This window comes from Malaya genurostris, chromosome 2 (assembly GCF_030247185.1).
Source record: "Malaya genurostris strain Urasoe2022 chromosome 2, Malgen_1.1, whole genome shotgun sequence".
NCBI lineage: Eukaryota > Metazoa > Arthropoda > Insecta > Diptera > Culicidae > Malaya > Malaya genurostris.
This window is the reverse complement of record NC_080571.1, coordinates 241110432-241138414: the sequence shown is the minus strand read 5'-3', so window position 1 is coordinate 241138414 and position 27983 is coordinate 241110432. Positions and strand designations below refer to the sequence as shown.

Genomic DNA, 27983 nt, shown 5'->3' with positions numbered 1-27983 from the left:
CGATTGAAATAATCCGATACGAACGCTTTTCAAACTAGTAATGCTTTCTCTCTAAAGCATTGGGATGAGTTTCGCTTAGTTTTCCCGAAAATCAATACCATACAACTAATTTTCTTTTGTTTATTGACGAATAATTGATTACATTACTATAATTACAGTACGAATTAGCAATAACGGACATCTACTGACATCTAAGTTCTAAGTCACAACTAAATTCATTCCTATCGCGTTGGATTTTCCAAACATATTCACTATTTGAATAAAGCACATTGATTTGTGACATTTATTTCGGAGTTTTTAACTCTTATACGATTGTATCACACTACCAACCGATATATAAAAAAACGTGCTTTGTTTCATTAATATACTGTTACAAGTTGCTTCTTGAGTTGGACCACTTGGTATGTACTTACGATGTAAAATAGTTGAGGGCATTGATGACATTGTGTTCAATATAATACAAAGATTGACTCAATACGCTTCAAAAAAAATAAACACCACTACAAAGCGACTAATCCTATTTACAGGACAATGATGTTTCAAAGACTGAAAAGTTATTTGAACGGAAACATTCTTTAATCAATAAAAAAAAGTTTTCGCTGTTTTCTGTCGTTATCAAAACATTAATAAATCTTGCTGATATGTTGCAACACAAGTCTTTAAGCGCGACAGCAATGTTTTTTTTAATGAACTGTATTCAAAAGCAAGTTTAGCCCTTTTCACTTATCCTTAACAATAGTGCTACTGATTCGTAAGAATTGAAAACCCTATCCTGCTCGAAGGATCCTAATTGCATTCCGCTATCTCCGACTCGACATTCGGCATTTGCTGTTGGCTCTTAGATTTGACAACCATACACGAATTGGCCACTGATTCGAACAATCTGAAGGAAGATAACAAAAAATAGAATTTACAAAATCAACACCAAAAAAAATCTAGAATTGAAATAGACGATAGAACATACTTTTCAATTTCCGGTGCACAATGGACGAAATCGTGGTCCCAGAACTTGTACGCTGGATTTTTGATCAGTTCGATAAACGTAATGAGAAGACCCCATGGATGCGGACGATTCACAATCAGTCGTTCCAGAAGAACTCGAGTGATTTGTTCCTGCAATGATAAATGAGAATAAATACATAATAATACAGTAAGGTATAATTCACATAATAGAATTGCGCGGCATTCCATACGCATTTTGATTGGTAAACGAGATGATATGCCATATGTGCTGCATTGAGATTGCATGCATCCAATGTCCCTGCAGTACATCAGCATGAAGGTTTTTAAATAATTATAAAATCTGAAGTGGCCCACGGCAACAGAAAAAAATCAATCTGGAGTTATTTTAAAATTGTTTTCGAATAACTCTGCGCCGCGAGTGTCTCATTCGAAAAAGGGCGCAGAATGTGTATAGTTTTAAATTGTTCTACCGATTTCAAGTCACATAGTAAATAGAACATAATAAGAATTATGAAGAAAGTTCTATAATCGTTCTTATCAGTCGATTGATTGTGCGAACTGTGTAAGCTTTCACTTCTTCGTATCCAGCATTGTAATGATTCACTTGCACTAAGGCTAACTGAATAAAAACGCTATCTTTAAATACTGCGTCATAACACGTTTGCAGACAATGAGGCGGAACAAACGCAATCAAAAAAATGTCAATCACAAAATTGCACACGGTGCGAGTTGCCATAATACTGACACAAAATAATAAATAGTTCTTTAATCACTAATTCACTAGTACTTAAAAAACCGATTAACTAATCATCATTAAGGGATTTTTGGTTACAAAGTAACCGGTTTGTGCGAAAAACTTTGTAACCAAAAACCACTAAATATTGACATTCTGCAACGACAAGTCAGTCGTCACTAGTTTTCGTTCAAGCCATAAGAAAGGATAATTGAAATCACTTCTAAAATTCACAATGTAAACGGAATTCTTCGCGAATGCGCATTCCTGGATTCTGGGGACGAGGGATGGAGGGAGTACCGAACGAAATGAGGTGCTTAAGTCTAAAATACCCTGCATGCTCCAGACTCTAGGTGATGTGAATCTTGCTTCTAATAAGTGTGATGCAGAACCCTACAATGATTATTACATTGGTAATAGCAGTTTTGTCAACGCTGGTGTCAAAAATCACCCACAAATTCTCGATGGGGTTGATACAACAAAATCGAAAGAAAGACTTGATCTGGGTTGAGGGTTGATCCAACAAAATCGGAAGAGATCTTCTGGTCTGTATGCGTTGAATCGATGTCCTGCTGAAACACGAACTTCTATCCAAAACCTGTCTGGATTAGTAGAACCTCCCAATTTTCTCGCAGGATTTGAGACTTAGCTGCTTTTGTCCAAGATTTTTGAAATTTTTCTATAGTTGTTACTTGTTATTTATATTGAGCTTTATACCATTTACAAACATTTTTGGTGTAGTGACCAGATACTTAAAGAGCAAGACTCTTTGCAAACGTATAAGTCATGTCAACAATGTGTGCGTAACAACAGGCACTTCTTTTCCAGATTTTAATCAATAAATCTTCCATATGGTTGTAAAATAAACCAATCAGTTCATTCTGCTTAAAATTGCAATTCAAGAAAAGCGAAAATCTTAGTCTAAAACTCTTCCGTTTTCCTTAAAACTGTTCGAGAAGAAATATTTCAGTTTCAGCTTACTTCCACTAACACATTTGATTAGCAACAAACACATTATTATATGAAGATTTACGTACCTTCTATAGGCAAACCCGCAAAATAGGAACCTTTAATTAAACACGCAAAAGGCAATGGATATGGAATGTTGTCGTAAAACTATTCATTTTTCCGGAAAACTGCTTTTGTAACAGAAAATATTTAGTTTTGTTTATTTTGTGTAGCGCAATCAAATACAAATGCAAATGCAGTGTTGCATTTTCATTAGGGAATAAAAATCTACATTCATAAAATGTAAGCAATTTTCCATCAAACGTTGATGAATAATTGATCGAAACTGATATTTCATCCAAAAAGTCAGGCTTAACATTCATTTGAGAATAAATTATTGTTAAAGATTGTTTGAAACTTAATCGTGCAAGTCACTTTGATAAGCTGGTTGCACTGCATATATGAATACATAGATCTATGACATACGTACCAAATAAAATGTACGTAATACACAAATTACCAACACAAGTTAACTTGGTTTACGAGGAACCATCGTGGCTACGTAGGAATGGTGACAACTGCTTCTTCATGCATTATTCACGGTATATTCCCTTATTTACCGCTCCGGTAGTGATGGAGCTTTGGCTTGCTCGACTACAGCTGCATATTGCCAGCCAAACTAACATTTTTTGGAAAATTTGGCATTTTTCTTCGTCCTCGAATGCTCCTCTCCGCTGTTCCTTTGCATGACAGTATAAAAAGACACTCCGGAAAGCTGCTTAAAGTATTCCAGCACATGAGTATCGTCGTCCATACAACTTGCGGGTCCGAGTTTTTACCGTCACATTCTGTTTACCATTGCTGTACAGAACCAGTTTTCACTTCAAACGGCTTCATAGCTTGTCGGTGCACGGAAGTTGAAGAAATTTTTATTTTTCTAGACACAGTATGTACCGAAAGATCTGGTCTCTCCTGCAATATTTGCTTTACCTTCGTGTCCTTCTGGTGTTTTCTGATATCCGTTTACATTCCACTTCTAGCCTTTCTGGCAGTATTCCTTATGGACAGTGCCTGCAGAAAAACCAAGTTTTTTGCAAGTTTTGTTACTGACAGATCCAGATTTTCATTGCGACTGCAAACAATTGCTTTTCGCACTTGCTCTTCTTTTGACACTATCTTCGATCTAAAAGCTTGTGGTATCACCATAACTGGATTTTACAAAATGAACAGATATAAGTTCATCAATCTTCGAAACATTTCTCGCGTTGATGAAGTATTTCCGGAGATACATGTATTTAAGCGTGTCAAGATTTTTTTCGCAAAACAAAGCCTTAGATCATAATTTTTAATAATAATTTAATTGAGTTACAAAAATAACACGTATTGCTACTAGAGGACGTATTTACTACTGCGCACTACACAAGTGTCACGGGAGAAGGATATTTGTTGGTATAAATTTCAGCAATGGTAATATTCGTGCGCAACTTAGTATGTTCTGGTTTCAAGATGCTCAGATGCACCACAAAACTCTTCCCGAATGAACGTTTCAACAACATCCGATACTGAAGTCCCGGAATGTGTTGTTTTACAATACTTGTTCGTAGAAACTGAGAAACTTTTAAACGCTGTCACGAAACGAATGAAAACTTTACCGCTACAGTACAAACGAGTGAATAGAGGGTTTGCATCAGCAGTTCAACATAATCTGCTGATGCACTGATAAGTCGAAGACGAAACGTAAAAAAAAAGAAACGAATCATGTGCACTTTAAACAAACTGTTTACCCACGAGGTACCAAACCCCCAAATTAGTTAATAGGATTTAGACAAAATAGATTTCTTATAGTGACATATTGAAATCATACGAAAGCTCTTATTAAAATATAAAGTACGTTTATTAGGAACCTGGAAGGATTCTTAGTGTCAGTAGGATCCATAGTACTAGCCATGCAATGATTCGGTACGCTAAAAATCGGCTGCGAAGTCTGTTGAAACAGAAAGGCCAAATACCACGAAAGCAATGTAATGCCAAGGCTTTGCTTATTAAGAATTCTGAAGATTAAATCAAATTATTTTAAATAACCAAACAAAGACCAAAAGAATTCCCGCGCGTTTTAATGTATTATTATATCTACTATATTATTACTGTTTATCATGAAAAATTATTAATAGGTTATATTGGTTGATCGGTTATCAGGAGTTAGGTGATCAAACAAACAAATATGTTCCTACTATTTTTTATTATTAATCTGTTATTAACATTGCAATATTAACGGATTCTCGCGATAACTGATTTTTATCATTCAATTTATAATCTTGGAAGACAAGCAGTAACATGGAAGAGGAACAGAAATGCAAAATATACCTAATTAAACTTTTCTCTAAAGCTATGTGGAAATAGATAAAAACTCACTTTGTCTTCAAATTAAGAGAAAATATTTTTGAAAAAAAAAACCTGTTGGCTGAATGAAGAGATAATCAAGTGAGATAGAGCAGCTAGAAGTAAAACGTTGAAAAAATGTGGTTAGATTGTGGAACAACCCTTCTCTTTCTTCGTAGCAGTCTCATGAATTTTTTATCATTTTATGAAAAAATTTCTGACACTAATTTTGACTCATTCTTGACACCAATTAATTCAGATTGATTCGAGTTGTTCACTAAAGCATGCTTCAGTGTTGATGTCACATACTCGGTATCGTTTTTCCAATCAAGCGCTTGGCATCTACGTTGTCTATTTATATGAGAAGAGTGATGCTAATCTAAAAAAAACCCTTCTTAGTCCACTTAGTGGAATTTTCATAGACCTTGAATAATCACTACAGGGACATGAAACATGAAATTTCCGAAATCGAAATCGAAAAAATTTAATGCCAAAAAGCTTAGAATTGCATAAAACGTCGAGTTTTATTGTCATCTCGAAAAAAATTTTTTTTGAAAAAATCGACTTTTTGGGACTTGGAGAAAATATCAAAAGTCCCAGAAAGTTGATTTTTCCAAAAAAATTTTTTTTGGGATGACACTTAATCTCGACGTTTCATGCAGTTTTAAGAGTTTCGGCATCAACAACAATTTTCGATTTTGGAAATTTCACTCCCCCCTATGGTGCTTTTTCAAGATCGAAAATTTTCAAACTTTAATCGCCGGGCAGCACCCCTTACGCATGTCCGATTTAGCTTAAATTTTCCTTGAGGACATTATCGAGGTGCTCAAGCTTTTGAGCACTAGCGCTTTACGAAATTAGAAAAAAAGCAAAGTCTTGGCATTACATTCCTTTCGTGGAATTTGGCCTTTCTGTTTCAACAGACTTCGCAGCCGATTATTAGCGTACAGAATCATTGCATGGCTAGTAACTATGGATCCTACTGACACTAAGAATCCTTCCAGATCGGGGCTCGAACATACGACAGCTGGCTTGTAAGAACAGCGTCCTATGCATTGAACTGCCAACCCGGGACGAAATTAGAGGTGATCCCAAAATATTGGCACCCTTATATATAAGAGCGGTAAAAATCAACGTGTTTTGTCGGTTACGTCACTTATACCATCATATCTCTGGAATCAAAAGTCACAAACATTTTATCTTTGAGTTTGATCAATAGCCCGACAGTAGCTTTCAAACGAGCGCAAGTTTGTTAAAATAGGTTCAGCAAGTTCTGAGCAAACTGTGCGCGTTCAAATATCTTCGAAAAGTGCACACACATACACACATTTTCCGATCTCGTCGAACTGAGTTTAATGGTATTTAACACTTTGGGTCTCCGAGGCTCCGTTCGAAAGTCGGGATTTCCAGCAATTCTAATACCTATCTACAGAGAAAGGCAAAAAGAAACACCTGCAATTGTCGTCTTTTACGACTTGGAAACAGGAAACCAATGGATTTACTCTTGGTAAAAAAAGCCCCAAATGTAACTCGATCCAATCAAGTGTTAGAAAAATGTCTCTTTCGGTAAGGATTCTCAGCATAAAATTTCCTATAGCTCTGCAGTGAAGTCGCTAATTTCCCGTGGTGGTAAAGTGGTTTACATCAACATTGGAAATCGTTGGAGATTTACATGGAGTTGGCTCGTTTGAAAACTTCTGTTGATTTATTCATCAAGTTCAAAGATCAAATGACTCATTTCCAGTTCCCAGGATACAATGGTAGAAGTGGCGTAACCGACAGAGCCTACTCCGGTCAATTTTATCAAGATGGCAGAGCTGATTTCAACAAGACTAGACTCGTTTGAAAGCTACTATAAGATCAATGATTAAACGCGGATCATCAAGTAAAATATACTTTCTTTCGCGAAGATATAATGGTATAAATGACGTAATCGACAAACCGTGTTTTTTCTTCTTTCGGTACAATTTTCTCGGAGTTGGTTAAACAAATTCCGATAAAGTTGAAGTTCGGAATAGTTATTACGAACATTCCCGGGTAAGGAAATGTAATCTTATAGCGATTTGTTCGCTGATCGAGATGTCTGAACCAATTTAGAGAAACTCAGACGAGTTTGGAAACTTCTATTAAGTTATTTGATATGTTCACGATACTCATGGTGTAAATTTTTGTTTTGAAGATATAATCGTAGAAGTGAAGTTTCTCAGGAGGGGTTCAATGATCAAATTCAAATGTATTATTAATGATAATTTCAGATTCACGAATCTTACAGGATAAGCGACGTAAGCGTTGAAATAAGTTTTCGTAAATTACACCTACTTAAGATGCAGCAAGCTCGTAGTTAAGCGGTATCACTAAACTAAACTGTATTTTCTGCATATAAATATGATTAATCAAGTTGCATCTGATTTCGCCATTGATCTATCGCGTTGCATAATACAAAGCCGCTTTTCTCAGCGTATCAAAATAATCGTTAGGACAACAATATGTTCAATAGAAACAAAATAAACAGGGCGATTCGATTAGAGCTTGCTGTTTTGAAATTTAAATAAAACAAACCAAATTATTAAATGGCCGATTTTTTTTCTATTTAGTATATAATTTCTTGGCATTTAACATTTGAATATGATTTCGAGCAAATGATCGTAACGACTTTTTTAACAAACGTTGTTCTGAAGGTCCAATTGTCGACCACTTTTTCAAGCATTTGATGGTGTATTTCAGCAATGACACGTTGAATATTTGTTTACAAAGCATCAATCGTTACTGGTTTATCGACATAAACCAAAGACTTGACGTATCCCCACAAAAATAATCGAGTGGAGCAGCGCCGCTTTTACGTATTTATGGGTGTTCGTGCTCCTATCTAACTAAATGTCTGTTTTTTTTTGTTTAGTTGGTCCTGTCCGGGGCCCCCTAAGACCACTGCCCCTATGTGAAAACGGAGTGGAGTCAAATCACACGAACCGGTCCATTTCTTTAAATAATGTTTCCGTGGGAATCCTGTTGAAACCACATTTCGTCCACATCCATATCTTGAAGATTTAGCATCATGGTTCATGGAAGATTCATTGAATATGGTTCTATATCGATTTCCATTCACGGTAACGCATCGCAGTTTTGCGTATCCATTCAACCGAAAATGTGCCTCATCACTGTAGCGGTAAACGCGATAAAAAGGCGGATCTTAGTCCAATTGATTAACCGACCAATTACTGAATTTGAAGCGCAAACGATGATCGTGTGGCTTCAATTATTGCACCAATTGAATTTTGTACACCCAATTCTCTAGGCAAAATTTTCCATAAATTCGATGGACAAAGTTCAACTTCTTGCGCACGACGACGGATCGATGAATTGCTATTTCCTTCGACACTGGCCTGAACGACAGCAATATTTTCTTCTGTACGCACTGTTCTCATTCTTGTTGATGGTTTGGCATCCAAATTCGGCAATTAAGGTTCTTTATGGTGCTCTCAGACGGAAGATTATGTATGTGCACCATAAAATTCACGAAATGCTTTAAACAGTTTGAATTGAACACTGATTTTAAAAATAATTTTTTACGATTTGGAAGCGTTATGCTGAAGTTTACCTATTCATGATGATTTGCAAACAATACTGAGTGGAGACGTCACTTAACACTGTCAAAACAACTTTCAGATAATATTGAAAAAAAAACAAACCTAAAAGCACCCGTTATCTTGGCTTGAAAAGAGTAAATACAATTCAGTGCCATCGATCCAGTTTCAAAATTTGACCAAAGAATCTTAACTGTCTATTCCTGCTAATTTCACTTACCTGAATTGCCTCGGAGTTGGCTTCAACGAAAAGGTATAAAATCGCACAGCTGAAGTAGTGCGTATGACTGTTTGGATATCGCAATTGGTTAGCAATGGCATTCAAAAACAGATAACGACCTTCGTTGTCTAGGTCCACGGCAAGATTCTGGAAGATATCCATATGAGCACTATGCACGATAGTCGCCATCGTTGGGCCTAGGTTCTTCGAACTGCTTAGAATTGATCAAATTTTAAATTAAAGCTCATCGAAGCGAAGCGACCTAATGGACTTACCGAATGTGAGCGATTGCTTGTGTTCCTACGTACAGAACAAGGGCATTCATGAGAGGGATGTTGTACCTGGATCCGGGTTCGTTGGAAATTTGTAAATTACTACGCAGCTCTGAGAGGAATGTCACCGGCGAACGGGCTTTCAAATACGAGTCCAGATCTTTTTTGAAACTGTTCGGAGTGATTGCAGCGGCATAATTCGTGAAAATCCGTGGAGCACCACCGATATCGGTCAACATGTCAACCTAAAATCAGAAGCAATTTTATACTAAGTAATCCGCACCTAAATCAAATACATCATACCTTCAGATTTGGCGTAAACGGATCCGGTAGCCGCATGTTCCTAGGATATGCAGATAGAATCAGGTTTCTCATTTGGATGCAGTTCGGAGGAATCACATCGCAAAAACCGAAATGATAATCACACAGAAATTCTGGGAAATCATGCAAAAGCACCAGCAGCACTCTCAGTGTTCCTTTGTAGAGATGTTGAACGGGTTTGGCGAGTTCCGCATTGCGAAGGAACGGAGCAAGATACTTGAACAGATCGATTAGCAACTGCGAATACATGGACCATCCCTTCTGCTGTGGAATCGAAGCCAGAATGCGCCCAATGAAGACACGATGCGAAATCAGTTCCAACCAGGAATAGCAGAATCCTGGAGCTAGCGATGGTCTCAGAATGTGGAACGTGTGGCAGAATGCTGTAATCACGCTGAGACTGATGTTTTCCAGTACCGGATCATGCGCACTCAGTTCGAGGAACAGCATTATGAAAATCCGATGGTAGCCCAATTGCTGGAAGGCGGTGCCGTGCACTTCCTGATCTTGCAGCAGGATTCCAACGACAATTCCCAGCACCTAGAAACAGAACGAAACATCTATTTATTCTCTCCGCTTAATACATCTTAAACAAAATCAGATCTTCCGAAAAATTGTCAAATTATTAGAATGTAACTGTAACATTTTTTCAAGTCATTTAAAACCCCGTACTTGTATTGACAATTTAAGTAATGATTTTTATATGATTCGGAAGTGTGCTTATTAAAACGAGAAAAAAATTACCTTGTTCAGCAGATTGAGCTTTGTGCTTGAGTTGCCACTTTCACCGGAGTGTTTCACCAACAGTGCAATCAAGCGCACATAGGCGTCAATCCATTGGAAAATTTTGGTTTTCGAGCTGGGATCATTCATGTTCCGGTAGGTCAAATCTATACAACATTGTGTAGCATGACGGAAAAATCTGGTCAGCGGTTCGTCTCCCTTCAATATTCCGTACACGTTCATTTTGTTCACGAATATACTGAAAGCTTTGATTGGATCTCGTCCGGCCGCCTGGGTGTGATAGATTGTAATCCAATCTTTCAGCAAATACTCAGCTCGTTCAGCAAAGCCCGGAGGATCTTCGATATCGGTAGCCTAGAAACAGTTTCAAAGTGATTATTTCCAACAAACCAACAATTAATTTAACAATACCAACCCTGGCCTGAATAATGCCCGAGTGGATGTACGACGTCGGTCCAGCGAGTGTACGATCCACCAGTAACGTATTGGGATCATGATTCGAACGTAACATTTCAATAAGATGAGCCAAACCTTCGGGAGCTCTTGAATGCACAGCCAGCCGAGCCAGCAAATCAATGGTGTTCAAAAGATCGTTCTCCGTGATTACCGAATTCGGACGTTCATCGATGAAGTATGTTTGAACCAGTTGCATTGCAAACACAACGGCTACGTAGTTGCTTCCGTTGTCCATCAGCTGCATCAGTGTCATGTCGTACTGGGGCATGTTGACAAAGTTTGATGAAATCAACAGATCAACAGCTTCCACATTGTAACGAATCTCCTCGCGACAATCCAGCATATACCGTGTTATAGCCTTATTGGTCCAAACTGGTCCGAAGGCCCGGGGATCTTGCAGTAGACGCATGACCCGCAGATGGATGTCTCTGTACAACTTGATCTGTTCGATGTGATCGGGGATGTTCATCAAACCTTCCATTATACCTTCAACGGCTTTGTTCAACAGATTGCAAGCGGTTAGATTTTCCCGGGAACGACGAGCATGCATCAGGCACTCCAGCAGCGAGTGCATATTGTTGACGTGAACCTATGGAACATGTGAAATGTAGTGAGTGAAGCAAATGCATTTACGTTTTTTTATGTGGAACACATCTTTGTTTTCTATATAGGAGTACAAACAAGAAACGCAACGAAAAATACATGTAGAAATGTGATCAGGTTTTTAACACTTACAACTCAGTCAATTTTGTTCCAATCACTAATATCACCTACTGATTGGAATGATTTCTACGCATCGATTTGAGCGGACAAAGCTAAGACTGTCTGTTGGCTAACTGACTTTCATAAATGAAGATTATAGCGAAATTAGTGCGGGGCATGCGAGTTTAAATGAAATACAAATATTCGAAAAACCTGGAACCTGAATTTACCCAGGGTGAATCGTTTTAAAATAAGAAAAAGAACAAAGTTTTTTTGGGCCTACACTTGCATAACCTTTCCCATTTATAAAAAGTTTTGAGCCAAGATTATAGGAATACTTCGTTTGCGTTTTCGCTCTACATGACGCTATAATTTTTTTTTTTCATCAAACAATCATTTTTCACGAAACTGGTTCGCACTTAGCAACAGGGGTTTGAGCAAACCTGATATAAAAACCAGGATCGAACCTGACTCGATTTTCAGTTCAACAACGTTGAAAATAGGTTCGAAACTAGCTTCAAAAAACGGTTTGACAAGAAACTGTGTTAGGTTTGGCATCAAGCGAAAACGACATACCGGTTGTTCCGGAACCGGAAGTCGTATTCGAACAAAACTCAATAGCAGTCTATGAGACCATAAAAGCTTTCATTTAAGTCTAAATTTGTAAAAATCTACTCCGCCGTCTCTAACAAAATGAAGAGAGTTACATTTTTCAGTTTTTTGGTTGCAATTTCATACAAAACAATTTCACAAAAAATCGCGTGACTTCAAAAATTCGCCCCCCCAAAGCTTTGGAAATTCGTATAAACAAACACGCAATTTCGGAAATTTGAAACAACACGAAAACAAAACCGCGTAACTTCAGAAATCCGTGTGAAAGAAACCGCGTCGCTTTGGAAATCGTCGTAACAAATCGCGTAAATTCGAGAATTTGCGTGAGAAAAAAGACGCGCAATATCGGAAAATCGTGTAATTTCGAAAATCCGCGTAACTTCGAAAATTCCAAACCGTGTGAAATCCGCGTAAAAAACACGAAGCTTCGGAAATTCGTATAAACGTGGTATTTTGGAAATCCACGTAAAAAGAAACAGCACAAAAATAAAACCGAGTGACTTTAGAAATCTGCGTAAAAAGGTCGCACAAAATTAAATCCGCGAAAAAGAGGCGTAACTTCGGAAATCTGCGTTAGAGCAACTGCGTAAAAAAACCAATACAAAAAAAAACGTGTAACTTCGGGAATCCGCCTAAAAGAACGCGAAGCTTCTGAAATCCGAGTAAGAAATCTCGTTAACAGAAACTCACATAAATAAACCCGCATAAAAAATGCGTAACCTCGGGAACCGCGTAACTTCGGAAATCCGCGTAATAAAAAACCGTGTTGAAATCCACGCGAAAAAAAAACGCGCTGCTTCGAAAATTCTCATGAAAAACCGCGTAAAAAACGCGTACCAAAAAAATGCACACATAAAAATAAATCCGGTTGCAAATTCATACCCACTGTAAGCCTGTATTTCCGGAACCAAAAGTCGGATCCGAACAAAATGCTGCACTTACTTATAAAAACATAATACCTTTGATTTGAATATAAGTTTGTAAAAAAATCGGGTGAGCCGTCTCTGAAAAATTGGAGTGTTTTGCGGTTTGGAGTATACGATCGAACGAAAATCCGGTATACCAAAATCAATGTATTTCATCAACTAACCAAACCTGTTCAATTGAAGAATTCTACGGCTAGTTAAAAATATTTTGCTCGATTTTTCAATGTTGTGTATAAAAACACGTATTTGAAAATAAAAATTTTATATTTTTCAGCCTGTAATTCCTGAACCGGAAGTCGTATCCGAATTAAATTTGATAAGGTTGTATGAGATCGTGAGACCATTCATTTGAACCTAAGTTTGAGAAAATTTGTAGAGCGGTCTTTGAGAAAATCGAGTGCACTTTTCATTTTTTTTTTGTACTCGACGAACTGAGTCGAATGGTAAGTGACACTCGCCCATACGGGCCTGGTTCGAAAGTCAGTTGTCACAGTTATTGCATAACCTTTCTATATGAGAAAGACAAAACGCGATACGACACGAAGTTACGGGAATTCGTGTAGAAAAAGCCGCATAACTTCGTAAATCCACGTGAAATTAACAAAAATGAAAAGCATGAACATAAAACAGCGTAACTTCGGAAACCCGCGCAGCTTCGGGAATTCGTATTAAAGGAACCGCGTAATTTTGGAAAACGCATAAAATAAATTAGCACAAATATAAAACCACGTAATTTTCTGGAAATCTGTGTGAAAAACAGCGTTACTTCGGATATCCGTGTAAAAGAAACCGTGTGACTTCCGCAATCCGCGTAAAAGACGCGTAACTTCAGGAATTCGAAACGATAAAAGACGCATAATATTGGAAATCTGCGTAACTTCGAAAATCCGCGCAATATCAGAAATTTGTCTAAAAAATCACTTGACTTCAGCAATCTCCATAAAAAATCGTATGTTTCCCGCGCAAAAATAAATCCACAAAACTCTAAAAATTCGCGTAAAAACAGCGCAACTTCGGAAATCTTCGTAAAAAAAATTACGTAAAAGAAACAACACAAAACCTAACCGTGTTGCTTCGGAAATCCGCGTATATGCAAAGCTTCCTAAAATTGTGTAAAAGAAACCGCGTAGTTTTGGAAATAAGAAAAAACAGCACAAACATAAAACCGTGTAACTTCAGAAATCCGTTAAAAAAAACGTCACTTTGAAAGTCCGTGAAACAAACCTCATAATTTTGAGAAAATAAATAATTTAAAAAAAATCCGCGTGAGAAAACAGACGCGCAACATCGGAAAACCGCGCAACTTCGAAAATCCACGCAAGTTCAAAAATCCGCATGAAAAAACCGCGTGACTTCAGAATTCCGCGTGAAAAAGTGTACAAAAAGGCCGCATAAAATTAAATCCTCGTAAAAAAAATCGGAAATCTGCGTTAGAAAAATTGCGTAAAGAGAAACAACGCAAAAACAAAACCGTGTAAATTCGGAAATCCGTGTAAAAAATGGAAAGCTTCGGAAATCTGTGTCAAAGAAACCGCGTAATTTTGGAAATCAGCGGAAACAGAACAAAAACCAAACCGCATAAAAGACCGCGTAAATTCGGAAATCCACGTAAAAACTACATCACTTCGGAAATCCGTGTCTCCTTCGTGTACCTTCGGGAATTTGAGAAAAAACGCGTAGTTTCAGAAATCCACGTGAAAAAACGCACTAATTCGGAGCTAAACACAAAAAACAACGTGGAGCCGGTATAATTTTTTTTTTCATCAAACAAACATTTTTCACGAAACTGGTTCGCACTTAGCAACAGGGGTTCAAGCAAACACACAAAAATAAGTCAACGTAACTTCGGAAATCGACGTGAAAAAATCGTGTAAAAAAGACCTGTACAAAGCAAGGTGAACAAAGTGTTTGTTCTTGGTTCGCGCGTTCGATGTTTTAATTTTCGCACGAAAACTAGCAGCTTTGTGTCACGCACAATATTCGAGCAAATCAAGCGCACATTCAAAATTAAGTATTACGATGACTGTTTAATAGAAACTATCAATTAAAATTTCGGTTGTCTTGTTCCACATCAATAGCTCGAACAACCCCATAGGGCTGGTGTTTATAGTTTTCCATTATAATTTGATGGCTATATTTACCGAGACTCACCTGTAACTGTGGTACATTCACTGCACTGTTGATGAACGCATCCATTTTGCTACCCAATTCATCATACAGCGCTCCAATCTCATCTGGTGTGACAGCTGCCAGAGCGGCTGCAGAAATTGCAAATTGTGGCACCTGTTGTTGTGGTATCGGGTCCTGATAAAATAGACATATTTAAGAAGCAAGCCTTATCAAAAACAATAAATCGATCACTCACCACTAATTTCGGTGCAAACAACGCATTATCGCGATCGGTAATCGGTTGGAAACCGGGAATATTTCTAGCGAACTCTTCATACACCGCCAACTGACTCAGCGAAACTCCTCCCACGCTCAACCGAATCCGTTCCGGCATCCGCTCAGCCTGATATGTCAGCACACTGGCATCACAGTAGCGGCGACCTTCCTGGCGAGCGATTTTGCGCATATCATATTCCGTCGCCAGCAGTTTATCCATTTCCGGAACCACTTTTTCGATGGCTGTTTTCTGTATAAATGCCGATACCAGCTCCATATTGTCGGCGGCTAACTGATTGGCCGCAATTTCCGCCACATCCTTCTGTGCCGGACTGAGCGTTGTCATGAAGGCAGTTTTAATATTGGTCTGAATGTTTTGCATCAACTGATCGCGGCAGGTGATCATAGCCATACCGGCTGCCAGGTTGCGGGCCAAATTGTGGGATGCCGTACGCATCCGCTGCTCATCGGAATCGAGAGCAAAATCTTTTTTGATGATCTGCTCGCATGTTTTGGAAGCGATTTTGACACTTCGCTCCACAACCGGAGTGATCCAATCAGTGATGGTTCGTTCCAAGGCAGTTTTCACAATTTGTTTCAGATGAGGGTGAGTGTGCAGAAGGGCGATGTTTGGTGAGTAGGTGACGTGTTGGTTGATACAGGCGAAACTGGCAATGTTGATATCTGAGTAATGGAAGCGTGGCTCCGGGGGACCAGTGACGGCCAGCGATGGATCCATAGCAGGAATGGCCGGTGATCCCGATGGTCCGGCGGAAACCATTTCCTCTGTAACCTGCTGCATCACAGCCATCGGTTGCATTTCCTTAGCTAATTTCGGCTGGGAGAGTTGATATTCTATGTTTTGAGCGCGTTCAGGATCTTTCAAATACACCGCCGGTTTCAAATCGGAAACATCAATGTTTAGATTCTTGCACAGAACTTCTATCTCAAATTTGAGATTCAGCTTAAGGTCCGGCTCTTGGTGTAACTCGGCCAGCACATTCATAATGGCCATCGTCCATGGGTTTGGTGGTTTGAAAACCTTACTTTTAGCGCACGATTCAAGCACCTTTGCCACGAATGGTACCACATACAGTAACTCCTGTTGTCCTTTGTTGTAGGCTTCCACCAGTAGCGATTTCATATCGATGTCCAATTGCAGAATCGGTTTGTTCCTACCCAGAGTCATCATTCCAAGCCAGTGACCCAGGTTCTTCAGCAAGCTCCGGTCGGAAAAGTTAGCAATTCCCTTATCGGATCGTAGCAGTACTTTAATGTTACGGAACGTTTCTTTCGTCACTAGCTTGTTAATATCGGATATTTTAAGAGCATCCAGGAAGTTCGAATACAATACATGAAAATTGACTTCGATGGAAGCTCTCTTCAGCACCAAGTACTGCGCCAACCAAGCGTGGTAATCTTTTTGAATGATATCCTTAATTTCTTCGCACTTTTGCTGAAGGTTAATCTGACTGAGATTATTGAAGATGAAGGCAGTTTTATCCTGCATCGTGTCCGGTGGGGTGATGATCTTTTCTTCGCCATCCTGAGTGGCTACCAGCAGCGTATCGATGTTGGTGGCATTGGCAATGGATTTGACACGCGGTGGTTGTGAAGAGTTCGTCAGCGGTGCCCCTAGATTAACTTTAGCCGGTGCCGGAGGGGCAGCTGCCGTCAGATTGCTAGTTCCCGTTACGGAATTACTGCGATAGAGCGGGTTTCCGCCGGGTATGACAGATGGACCGGGCAAAAGCTGTGTGATAGATGCCGGTAGTGGTCCTGGTCCAAGAGTTTTGTTCGGTGGTTCCTGCCCTTGGGCTCCATATTCGATGTACTCGATCAAATGTGGTGGAAACTGATCGAAGTGTGGAATTGAATGAACGTATTCGCAGTATTTTGGATACAGATGAAGTTTGTTCTTGAAACGATCCAATGCGGTAATGCCAAAATAGTACATTTTGGATCCTTCCTGTTTCTTGAGAGCATCAAGCACACAGCGAAGTGCCAGACCTAGAGCAACATACGTGGTGACCAGGTTTCTTTCGACCATTCCTCCGAACAGCTGGGCAGTAATCTGCAGCTCCTTATCCGGGTACTGAGGGAAAAACTTGTACTCTTCGAACAGGTTGCGTAGCATGCACTGATAGACATCGCATTCGCGACGGATTGGTGAATCCTTAAATCGCTGTAACATATCTAGCACTTCATCGATGGACAAATTATTGTGCGGTGGGTGATTGTATATCCGCTGGAAGTAGCTGTTTGCCTCATCTTCCACCTCTTTGGAAACCTGCTGGCAACCAATCTCCGGAAAGGATGTTTGTCCTGCATTCGGCAAAGTCAGCTTGTCTCCGGTGGGAGTTTGCGGTAGACGACCAATGTTTCCCACGGGTGCCGCCGGGGGCATTGACATAAGCGGAAACGGACTGTTCGATGGACCAGCCAGAAGTCTAGAAGGAGATGCCGGAGTTGACACGAGATTTCCAAGAGCACTTCCGAAACTGAAAGCACTATTTCCGGGGGCACCCAAATTCAAACCCGCCATATTGCCCGCTAGTCCCGAAAGCGATTCTACCGAAGGGCCTGGAAAAATCTGTCCTCCCAAAGCCGATGCATTGAACGGGGCCTCTAACCCACGATGCGGTCTCAAAACACCCGGTGGAGGCGGTTGCTGTTGTTGGGGTGCTTGTTGTGCGCGTGTCTTGCTGGTCAACAGCAGATTATACTGAGCCATTCCCATAATAATCTCCGCCACATCTGGGCTAACATTGGCAACACATGCCTGCAAGCAAGTCAAAATCGTGCTTAATGTCTCCGGTGGAAGCTGAGCTGATTTCGGGATTTGTTCATCGGCAAATTTTCCAACCATAATCTGAGGGCAACGTCGCTGTAGAAATTTGATGATGGTTTTCACGAAAGGTTCCCCGTGTTCACGGATTTTATCGGCAAGCCATTTCTCCAATTTTAGATATTCTCGACGGGAGGCCAAGCATGCCAAATCAATAATGAAAATAAACTGTCTAACGTTCAATAAATTGGACAAGGCTTTCAAATCTTGGGCTACATCCAGAATGCGAGACAGACGCGATTGGTCATTTTCCCCACGTAGATACCACTCACTCATTGAGTGTAGAATGATGTGTCTCAACGAGGGATTGAAGTTGGTGTTGTTCCAAGCGTGGTGAAGAATGGTTCCGGAATTCGGGTGATTTCCCAGGAAAATCGGAATCAATGTCGTGAACAATTCCTGGCGCGTAACAGTGACAGGTGGGTTTATCTGTAAAAGCGCCATAAATATTATATCCGGGCACAGTTGGATCGGTATTTTGAATATGTCTACAACCGGGTTATGGAACCCGTTGTCGGCTATGTACAACAGAACATCGACCAGATGGAGGGACATCCACGAAGCAACCTCTTTATTATCCGTTTCTGGTGGTGTTTTGAGTAAATCTACCGAAACACTCGTGTAAATGTGGTCTGCGAACGAGTACAAATCAGGACACTTTAAAATCATGGTGATCAACGACAGCTGGCCCTCCACGTTTGTCCACCGCTGATAGATACATTCTACGGGAAAATGTTGTCCCAAACCGCTTGTTTGGATTCCCATTTTCACAATCGACAGCAGCAACGAAAGTCCGGCTCGATCCTTGATAAGAAACTCGGGATGATCTAGAGCCAGGCAAACATCTTTCCAATTTAATCCGGGAACAACTTCCTTAAGAGCCTGTACAAAAATCTCCGGTTTCCAGGTGCTGTTCTCCGTTCCGGTGCCTCCACCTTGACCATCTTTCCCTTTTCCTCCCGGATCGTTTCCCTGAGGCCAAAAACTGCTGGGAGTCGGAAGGTTGATGCTACTCTCCGAAAGAGACGCATGCGTCAAACACATCGACGAGATTATTTTGGCTACATCCTGGGCCGAAATTTCTCTTCCACCTACTTTGAGTAGATGATTTTTACAGTCCTCCAATGAGGCCGTAAAAGTGTAACCAATTTCCATCACCAAACTGCCCCAAGCCGTGTCCATCACAGACGAACGCAGCAGGGCCTGCGAGTTCAGTTTGACTGATTCGGCAGAGATTTCCGAATCCTCCTGGTAAAGCAACGGTGCTAGTATCAATGGAACTCGATCTCGCGGAAAATCGCGGCACAGCTGCTGCACAAACTTGCCGTAAGTAGTATCCGACAAGCCAAGCTCCCGATGCTTTTCGTGAGAGATAAGCGACAGAATGTGCTGCAGGACCTCAGGTGACAAGTCGTTTAGACTTCCTTCCTGATTCGGCTGGCTGGGTTCTACCGAAAACAAATATACAATTATAAGCAATCCAATTATGACACTTACAGGAAACTTTTTACTTACCTAAATCGATGTAGGACTGAATCAGCTCACCCAAACAACTACGTCCGAGAGCTTCCGCACTGAGTACCGTTTCCGGGTGCGACGAGTGAAGTAGAGCTAACGAAAGGGCAGTTTCCTGAATTGGCGAACAGTTGAGTGTTCTCGCTATTTGCGTCGCTAAGTTGACTGATGGTACCAGAGTCTTTGATGAGTAAAATTACAAATTAGAGAACATCTTTTAGATTGTAGTTTGAGACATAATAGTAAAACATCCGAACATGCTCAACCAGATAGGGCATACAGTTGAAAAAAGTATACAAATTAACATCAAGGTGGAAAAAGTATAGAAGACTATCCGACTATATTTTTCAATCAACTGATACTGATAGCAATATATTAGGAATAAGGGGTAAAAACTAAACAATTGGAAAAGATGAGAAAAAATTAAATTTAATATTATCTCTATGGGCATGCAAGGGTTTATCAAGCGCGTAATTTTGGCAACTAGGGAATATCTAGATCACTTGCACAACATGTTGAGGTTATGTAGAAATGAAAAAAAAAACAAAAAGAAAACATGAACCCACACACACACAGGTTCTTACCCTTTGATGCGGTAGCGGATCGTCTACCGCTTGGCAAATGTTTCCGACCAGCTGCGATTTATCCAGCAATCCAATGAGTTCCTTCGACAAGAGACGGGCCTGCAGTGGCGAACTGTTGTTATTGTTGCTGTTCCGGGAGTGTCCGACTGAGGCGTCTCCAGTGCTGGTACTGGAGAAGTCTATGGCAGAAAACAAACAACGCAGCAGATGACGATCTGCTTCCAATCCAAAGTCTTTCACAAGCTGTACCCAATAGTACACCGATCAGGGTATTGGGAACACCAAAGATCCCGTCGCGTTCGACCGGAAAAAATGGGCGAAAAGAAAAACGAAATGAGAAATTTTAATGGATGGTTTCGCGCACTAGAACACCACTAATATCACTATTTCCAACGACACAAATGCACTCTGTCGAAGAATTTTCCATGATGCTTCGACGGGGACGGAATTAGGGCAGTTTTTTGTCGGCAAACACGATAGAATACCGCAATCGTCTTTGCAGAAAGTTCGTTTGCTGCACTCCTTCACTTCCGATTAAACATGGCCGAATGAATAGAAGAGACAAAAGAAACGATGGATGACGGACAGGGACCGCTAGCATCAGCTATTTTATCCAGCAGCGGCAAATTTCAATACTAACAAATGCACACCACCAACAGGCAGCTGAGTGCTTACAGTGGTTTGTTGTTGTTTTAATAGATCTCCCCACTGCATTTTCGTGAATCGTGAGCGCACGTTAATAGTTATTTGACCAAAATTTGAAATGTGATCATCAAGTATGGACGGATGTAATGTTCCGCACTACATTCGACGATTGTTGAAATTGTTTAATTTTTTTTTCATGCATTTGTATTTTCTGTCGGATATAATTTGAAATATGAAAACAATTCCATTATTCAACGTTTAAATAATTTGCCCTTTAATTTTGTTTAATGAACACATCTTCAGTGTGACAATTTTGTATACCATCTCCACTATGTTTTAAGGAGAAAATATTGAAGTCATTTTTTTCTCATTGCTTAAAAACATAATATTCCAGTCCAAAAAAAAGTAACTGAACTTTTATTTAGGTTTTAGTAATAAATTTTGTTTACAATATACTTCCAAATTGTAATCAATTTTTAATTCTTTTCGCAATTTTGAACTTTATTGTACATAAGTTCACATACTTCATTGGGTGAAAGATGTTAAGTAGTAGCTCATCGATCTTGAAATCAAATAGCGATGAAACTTTTCTACTAGAAGTTATTATTAAGTTCATCTGCGTAAATCTTTTCACATTCTATCGTTGTAACTGCTATGGTATGATCAGTATTTATGAGAAGAATTTAATTCGAGTGAAAGCTCTTATGGTCCCATACGGAATTCCTGAATTTCATTCGGTTTCGACTTCCGGTTCCTGAATCACAAAGTGATGAGTGTTGAAAAAGTTTTAAACAGTCAAATAAGTGTCTTTCGAAAATCTGGTTTCGTAAGTTGTAGAATGAGTTATATGGGAGATGACGCAAAACCAGAGACGATATCATCAAGATTGGTATCATCATTATTCCGATTTGTTGGTTTGGTAACTTGACCAAACTCATTTACGAATTTATGAGCAACTTAAAAAAGCCCAAATGAGTCACGGTTATATTTTCGAAATTTTCTCTACCGACACTGCGTACCCTTCGCGAGTCCCCACAAAAAAGCTTTGAATAAATTTATTGCTTTTTTGTGTTTTTTTTCTAATGTTTGAATTATGAAAATTTAATGCTGGACATTACATTAATATTATTTCAGCTGTAACTTTTCTTTTTAATTCACACTAAACAAATTAACAACAAATGTGGATTTTTAGTTCAAGGTTGAAATTAAATTATTGAAACAATTAAGAGACGTTATTTTTCTAATTTAATTTTTTCGTTTAGTTACTTAAGTCTTGAAAAGGTGTTCGACTGTATATTTCAATGTAGTTTTTTAGTATATTCAAATGATTTCTCCTATAACTTCTTCGACATCATTTTCGCCTTTCTCATATAAAAAAGTTATGTAATCGCTGTAAAAACCGACTTTTTACCCGAGGCCCGCAGGGCCGAATGTTATATACCATTCGGCTCAGCTCGACGAACTGAGCAAATGTATGTATGTGTGTATCTCTGTGTGTATGTAACAAAAATGTGCAATCAATTCTCGAAGATGGCTGGACCGATTTTCACAAACTTAGATTCAAATTAAAGGTCTCTTGGTCCCATAGAGTGCTATTAATTTTTACCCGGATCAGACTTTCGGTTTAATTATTAATGTGGTAAAATGTGCAAAAAAAATGAACTCGATTCAGCGCACTCGATTTTCTCGAAGACCGCTCAACCGACTCTCTTCAACAAAGATACAAATTAAAGGCCTTATAGTCCCATAGGTTGCTATTGAATTTCATTTGGATCCAACTTTTGGTTCGAGAGTTACGGGGAAAATGCGCAAAATGAACTAAAAACTACAAGGATCAGCCCCAAAGGGTTGTTCGAGCCATTGATGTGGAACAAGGCAACCAAAATTTCTAATGATCGAAATTTTCAATTAATCGTCACACTTTTGAATCCGCAAATGTACGAGGAGTCTGCTTAGTCTTTATTATGAACCAACACCGAACACGCGAACCCAGAATATAGATTATCACCCCTATTCTGTACGTCGATCGATTCGAAATATTCCGATCGAATGTGCAATTTCTGTTCTGCATTCCGTTCGAGTTGGGTATGAACTCGAATATCATTCGTTCGAGTTGTTAAATTTTCGAACATTACTCGATCGACTTGCTTACGTATTACTTATGTTCGGTTTAGAATCGTTTAGAAAATTTGTTTATACAAGTGTGACAGTTTCGTTTACTAAGAAATTAATAATATAAATAATATAGAATGTGTAAGTAGTTTTGACAGCTTTGATGGTTAGTGTTCGAAATTTCAAGTGTTCCCGAACGAGAGTCGATCGAATCATACAAGTCGAACGGAATAAAGAATGCAAAATTCGAACTCGAACGAAAGTTTAGATTTGTTCGTATCACAAATCCGTCGGATTGCAGAATCGGGGTGTATATTTGTCATGATTTGTATTTTTTTTAGCCGACGAAATTACATCAATAGCCCAAATGTATGCAATTATATGTTTGTACATGATTGCGATACAGATATCGATATTTAAGCTTCGTTTCGCCAAGCTTGTGTTCAAGTTTTGTACGCAAGTAGTTATTTTTATACCGTTTCTCTACCTTTACTGCCATTTTGCGATGTCGGTTGAAGCGATAAACTTTTTCGCATTATCAATCGAGTTCATCTTATATAAATAAGAAATTAGTCTTATGCACTCAAAATTTACCCTGGGGTAGTTGTCAATTTTTCAGGCGAAGCGCCATAGCATGGGATTTCATCCAATCTTTCATGACACAAGATCAGGGCATAGCAATTGAAGCTTCAAATCGTTTTATGGCACTTTCTGTCTTGCTGTCTAGCAACAACCTACCTCTAGCAAGCTACGTGTAGGACTGAAACGTTAGCTATAATTTTGCTTCTATTTATAGCTTCGCGTGCTTCTAACAGCTTCGCTTTTGCATCGTTTGACCAATCAGAGCGCTGCTTTCCCTTTGATATATCGCTTACTCCTTCAAAACCGTCGACTATGGCAGGGAAATTCGGTAGGCCGGAGATTCTTTGCAGACAAAATAGGACACTGCTAGCTATTAACCAACATTTCAATGATATACAATTAAAAATACATGGCTATGAACATTCAAATCAATACGTAGAAATATTTCCAATCAAATGGTGACATGATATTAATAATTGATATAAAATTGATTGAGCTGTAATTGTTCAAAACCTGACCACATTTCTACGTGTATTTTTTTTTGGGTTTCTAGTTTGCACCCCTATATAGAAAACAAAAATGTGTTCCACATTAAAACGTTTCATCGATTTTTTTAGAGACCGCTCATCGAATTTTCACAAGCGTAGATTCAAATGAAAGGTCTTACAACCCCATATAATCCTACCAAATTTCATCAGGATCCTGTTCCGCAATTACAAACTGATATAAAAATTTCATTTTCAGGGGCGTGTTTTTATACATGACACGGAAATTTCAATCAAATACATTCAAATAGCCGTTTAATTCGTATATAATTGGACAGTTGATGACCAAATACATTGATTCTGGGTATATCGGATCTTCGTTTCAGATTTCGGAAGTGATCGTGTAATCCAAACCGGAAATCACTCCAATTTCTTATAAGCGAATGAACCGATTTTTACAAACTCAAATTCAAATGAAAGGTCTTATTGTCCCATACTAAATTCATGAATCTTATTTGGATCCGACATTCAGTTCCGGAAATATGGGGTAAAATAAACGCCGAGTGTAATTCCACTGTCTTGACGGAGATGGCGGTCTGTGCACTCGATGTGTCTCCGTTCATGGGTTATCATAGACTGAAGCTAGATAACGTACAACATTGTCTATTTATAGATTCGGTTGATTTTTATGTTATATTGTTTATGGCGTAATAAACGTTGTATTAACAACAATTTTTCACCTTCTTCCATTCGTTTCGTGAAAATATTAAGGAACATACAGCAAAAAGATATTAAGAAATCAAATCTAGAGTAATTTCGCTAAACTTCCGTGTTGTGAAATTTTGAATATACATCAGAAGAGTATAGACAAGAACGAGGTAGTCCTACGTCAAAAACCCCAATTTATATTAGATAAACTCGTTACACAATAAAGGTATTTTGGTCGCATTAAGCTAAATCGTAAACACGTAAAAACAAGTTGCCTTCCAAAAAAGCGGATTGCGCTTTCGTTAGTTTTTCCTTGGCGCAGAAGGCTTCACTTTTCCCGTCCGTCCTGCAACAAAACTGCTCACAGTGCAGATTGACTCAATACTGAAGCAATTTTTGTGAAGGCTTTTCTATTTACGTGATTTACAGCTTTTTGGCAAATGGTCAAGAATTTTGATGTCGATTATTTCATTTCGGATTTGTATATTTCAACGAACGAAATTATCATACTGCCATACGAAACTCATTTTTGGCTTTCAGAAGGGAAGAAGTGTGGAATTTCATATTGAATATTAAACACTGTTCGACGCACTTTGCTGTAGCGCCAAGTGAATGAATATTTGTTTAATTTGCACTAATTTGATACGAAGTTGCAGCTGGATGATGAAGATTTCGCTCCTGTTTAAAGCGAGACACAAAAAACCTGCTTACAAAAAACTCACACAACACAGAGCCTCATTGACTGAAGCATCAATTGAATAACGACGGGTGTAATTCCACTGTCTTGACGAAGATGGTGGTCTGTGCACTCGATGTGTCTCCGTTCATGGATTATCGTAGACAACATTGTCTATTTATAGATTCGGTTGATTTTTGTTATATTGTTTATGGCGTAATAAACGTTATATTAACAACAATCTTTCACCTTCTTCTATTCGTTTCGTGAAAAAAATAAAGAAAACACTCAAACAAGCAAAAAATTATTAGGAAATCAAATCTTGAGTAATTTCGGTAAACTTTCGTGTTGTGAAACTTGGAATATACACCCAGAAGAGTATAGACAAGAAAGGCGTAGTCCTACGTCAAAAACCCCAATTTATATTAGATAAACTCGTTACGCCATAAAGGTATTTTGGTCGCATTAAACTGAATCGTAAACACGTAAAAACAGAGCGCGAATACGAACCAATACGTTACATTTTAGAACCTAGCGCAATAATTATATTTACAACCCAGTCCTAGTCCAGTCAGCTTGGAGCGAAATCAATCTTCAGTTCAGCAACGCCATCGCACGGCATCACCTAGAACATATCATGCCAGTTGCATGGGTGCACAAAGCCGCTATTTTGGAGCGCACGAATTTGGCATTTCTCTCAACTACTTGTATGTGCAAAATTCGATGTGGACTCGTCTGAGAGCGCCATGCTTACAAAAAAGGATGTTACCAATAATTTGTTCGGGACATGTGACAGCTCTTATTAATATGATGTCTTTGATACAATTTGGGTGAATATCGAAATTTCGAACCCGTTTGGTGTCGACCTAATGCGATGTACACAATTGCATACATATGAGCTATTGATATAATTTATCCGATGCAAGCCAAATGTTTTTGACTCACGTTTTCGATGTTATTTGCATGTGAATATTTACATGATAACTATAAGCTTATTATATTGTGAATTGGGGCCTATTGACGATATTGCTGATCAAATATTGCGCATTTACTTTAGCACATTTTTTTTATAGAGAAAATCGACCATAGGCTATTTAAAATTTTGGTTGCCTTGTTCCACATCAGTTCAATCAACCTCCAGTGACTGTTTCTTATAGTTTTTATTTTGCTATATTTTGTGACAGAAGCAATTCGACCGTCCCACGACAAAAGGGCCTAACTGCAAATGACAGTTTCTCATTTTTTACTTTTTCTTTCACGATTCACCGAACTGATTTTATATTTGACGCTTTACTCTTCGCAAAACTTTCCAGGTAAAACCACAATCTTTTGATTTATATTAGAAACTTCAGAGAATTTGCAATAATGGCTCCTTAATAATCAAAAGAGAAAGTAAACAAAGAGAGGATCTCATTTGCAGTTAGGCCCTTTTGTCGTAGGACTATCGAATTGTACAATTTGCAGTTTCGCAAAGTAGAAAATTTTATAGATGTAATACTATAAGAGGACTCACATTTTATGCAACGAAAAATATGATAAACACATTTTTACGAACACATGAAATCGGCGTACATTGAAAAATATGGAAACAGATGAATAAGGGAGAAATTCATACGGTTGTGAAGCAAAACTGAATTTAAAAAAAATTGCTATCCCAAGTGAACATCTGCCACACAAAGAGAAGTAGCGACTTTTTTTCAATATTCAAACGAATAGATATTAGTCAAATCATATACATCAGACAATAAATAGAGCCGATTTACCATCTCGTCTCTTTTTTCGCAGCTTCCATGGAAAATTCTTCATTTGAGTTAAGACTTGCAGATGATGTTAATAATGGAAAACAGTCATGACATGATTAATTTGTTTCGCTCTTTCGGTAAATCACTTTATGAACACTTTCATTTAAAAAAAACTGCACTTCTATGAATGATTATGATTTTCCACAAAACAGTAAAAAACACACACACACCCGTTTACCGAAGCCTTTGTTTTGCACCGAAGCTCACCTGTGCTAACTGTCGGCTACTCGACGCTAAGTTCTTCTTATTCAAGTTCGAAACGAGGTAAGTGATCTGCGTGAGGGCGTTTGAGCAGGGCTCTTGGTTCATAATTCCATCTAACGTGGCACACGAGCGCTTCCAACGCTTCCGCGGTTGAAGCTCTCTTCAATTGTTGCCACCAACTTGACCCGATCAACAACAATACCGTGAAACGGGAACCAATTCGCTGAAAGTTCGAATGTTTTGTTTTGCAATGTCTGACAGCACCGGCTATTTGCTCCACGGATGACGTTTCGACTTTTCCTTTTCTTCTTGTTGGTACTACTTTTTGTCTGACGGTACTGATGAGGATGTAGGAAGAAAATTTTGACCGAGGGAGGAAACGTTTCGACTGTTATTTTGTCGTGTTTGGCCCACATTGGGGCAAACTTAGTGTTATGCACCACCTTCAATAATCTACCAGGAACGTTTTGCGATCTATTAGGAAAGTAACTAAGCTAAAACTGAACTGAAAACTCTGAATTTGTGCACGCGCGAACCGATTTGCAACCACTTCCTCGTAATACACGGTGAACATTGACGT

General features: G+C 38.9%; 1 protein-coding gene across 2 annotated transcripts; it reads right to left on the bottom strand.

The window, feature by feature from the left end:
- Positions 1 to 106: 106 nt before the first annotated feature.
- On the bottom strand, positions 107 to 27983 carry LOC131428329 (CCR4-NOT transcription complex subunit 1). Of its 2 annotated transcripts, none has more exons than XM_058592221.1 (12): positions 27407 to 27983; positions 20190 to 20432; positions 19606 to 19786; positions 15223 to 19538; positions 15009 to 15161; positions 10577 to 11206; positions 10162 to 10515; positions 9400 to 9957; positions 9100 to 9341; positions 8825 to 9038; positions 965 to 1113; positions 107 to 883 (listed from the first exon to the last, which is right to left on the bottom strand). In XM_058592221.1, the coding sequence occupies exons 1-12, from the start codon at positions 27506 to 27508 to the stop codon at positions 787 to 789; spliced, it is 7239 nt and encodes a 2412-aa protein (XP_058448204.1). In that variant the 5' UTR covers positions 27509 to 27983; the 3' UTR covers positions 107 to 786. The 2 variants fall into 2 exon arrangements, with proteins under 2 accessions (XP_058448204.1, XP_058448205.1); XM_058592222.1 differs by having other exon boundaries at positions 8825 to 9035.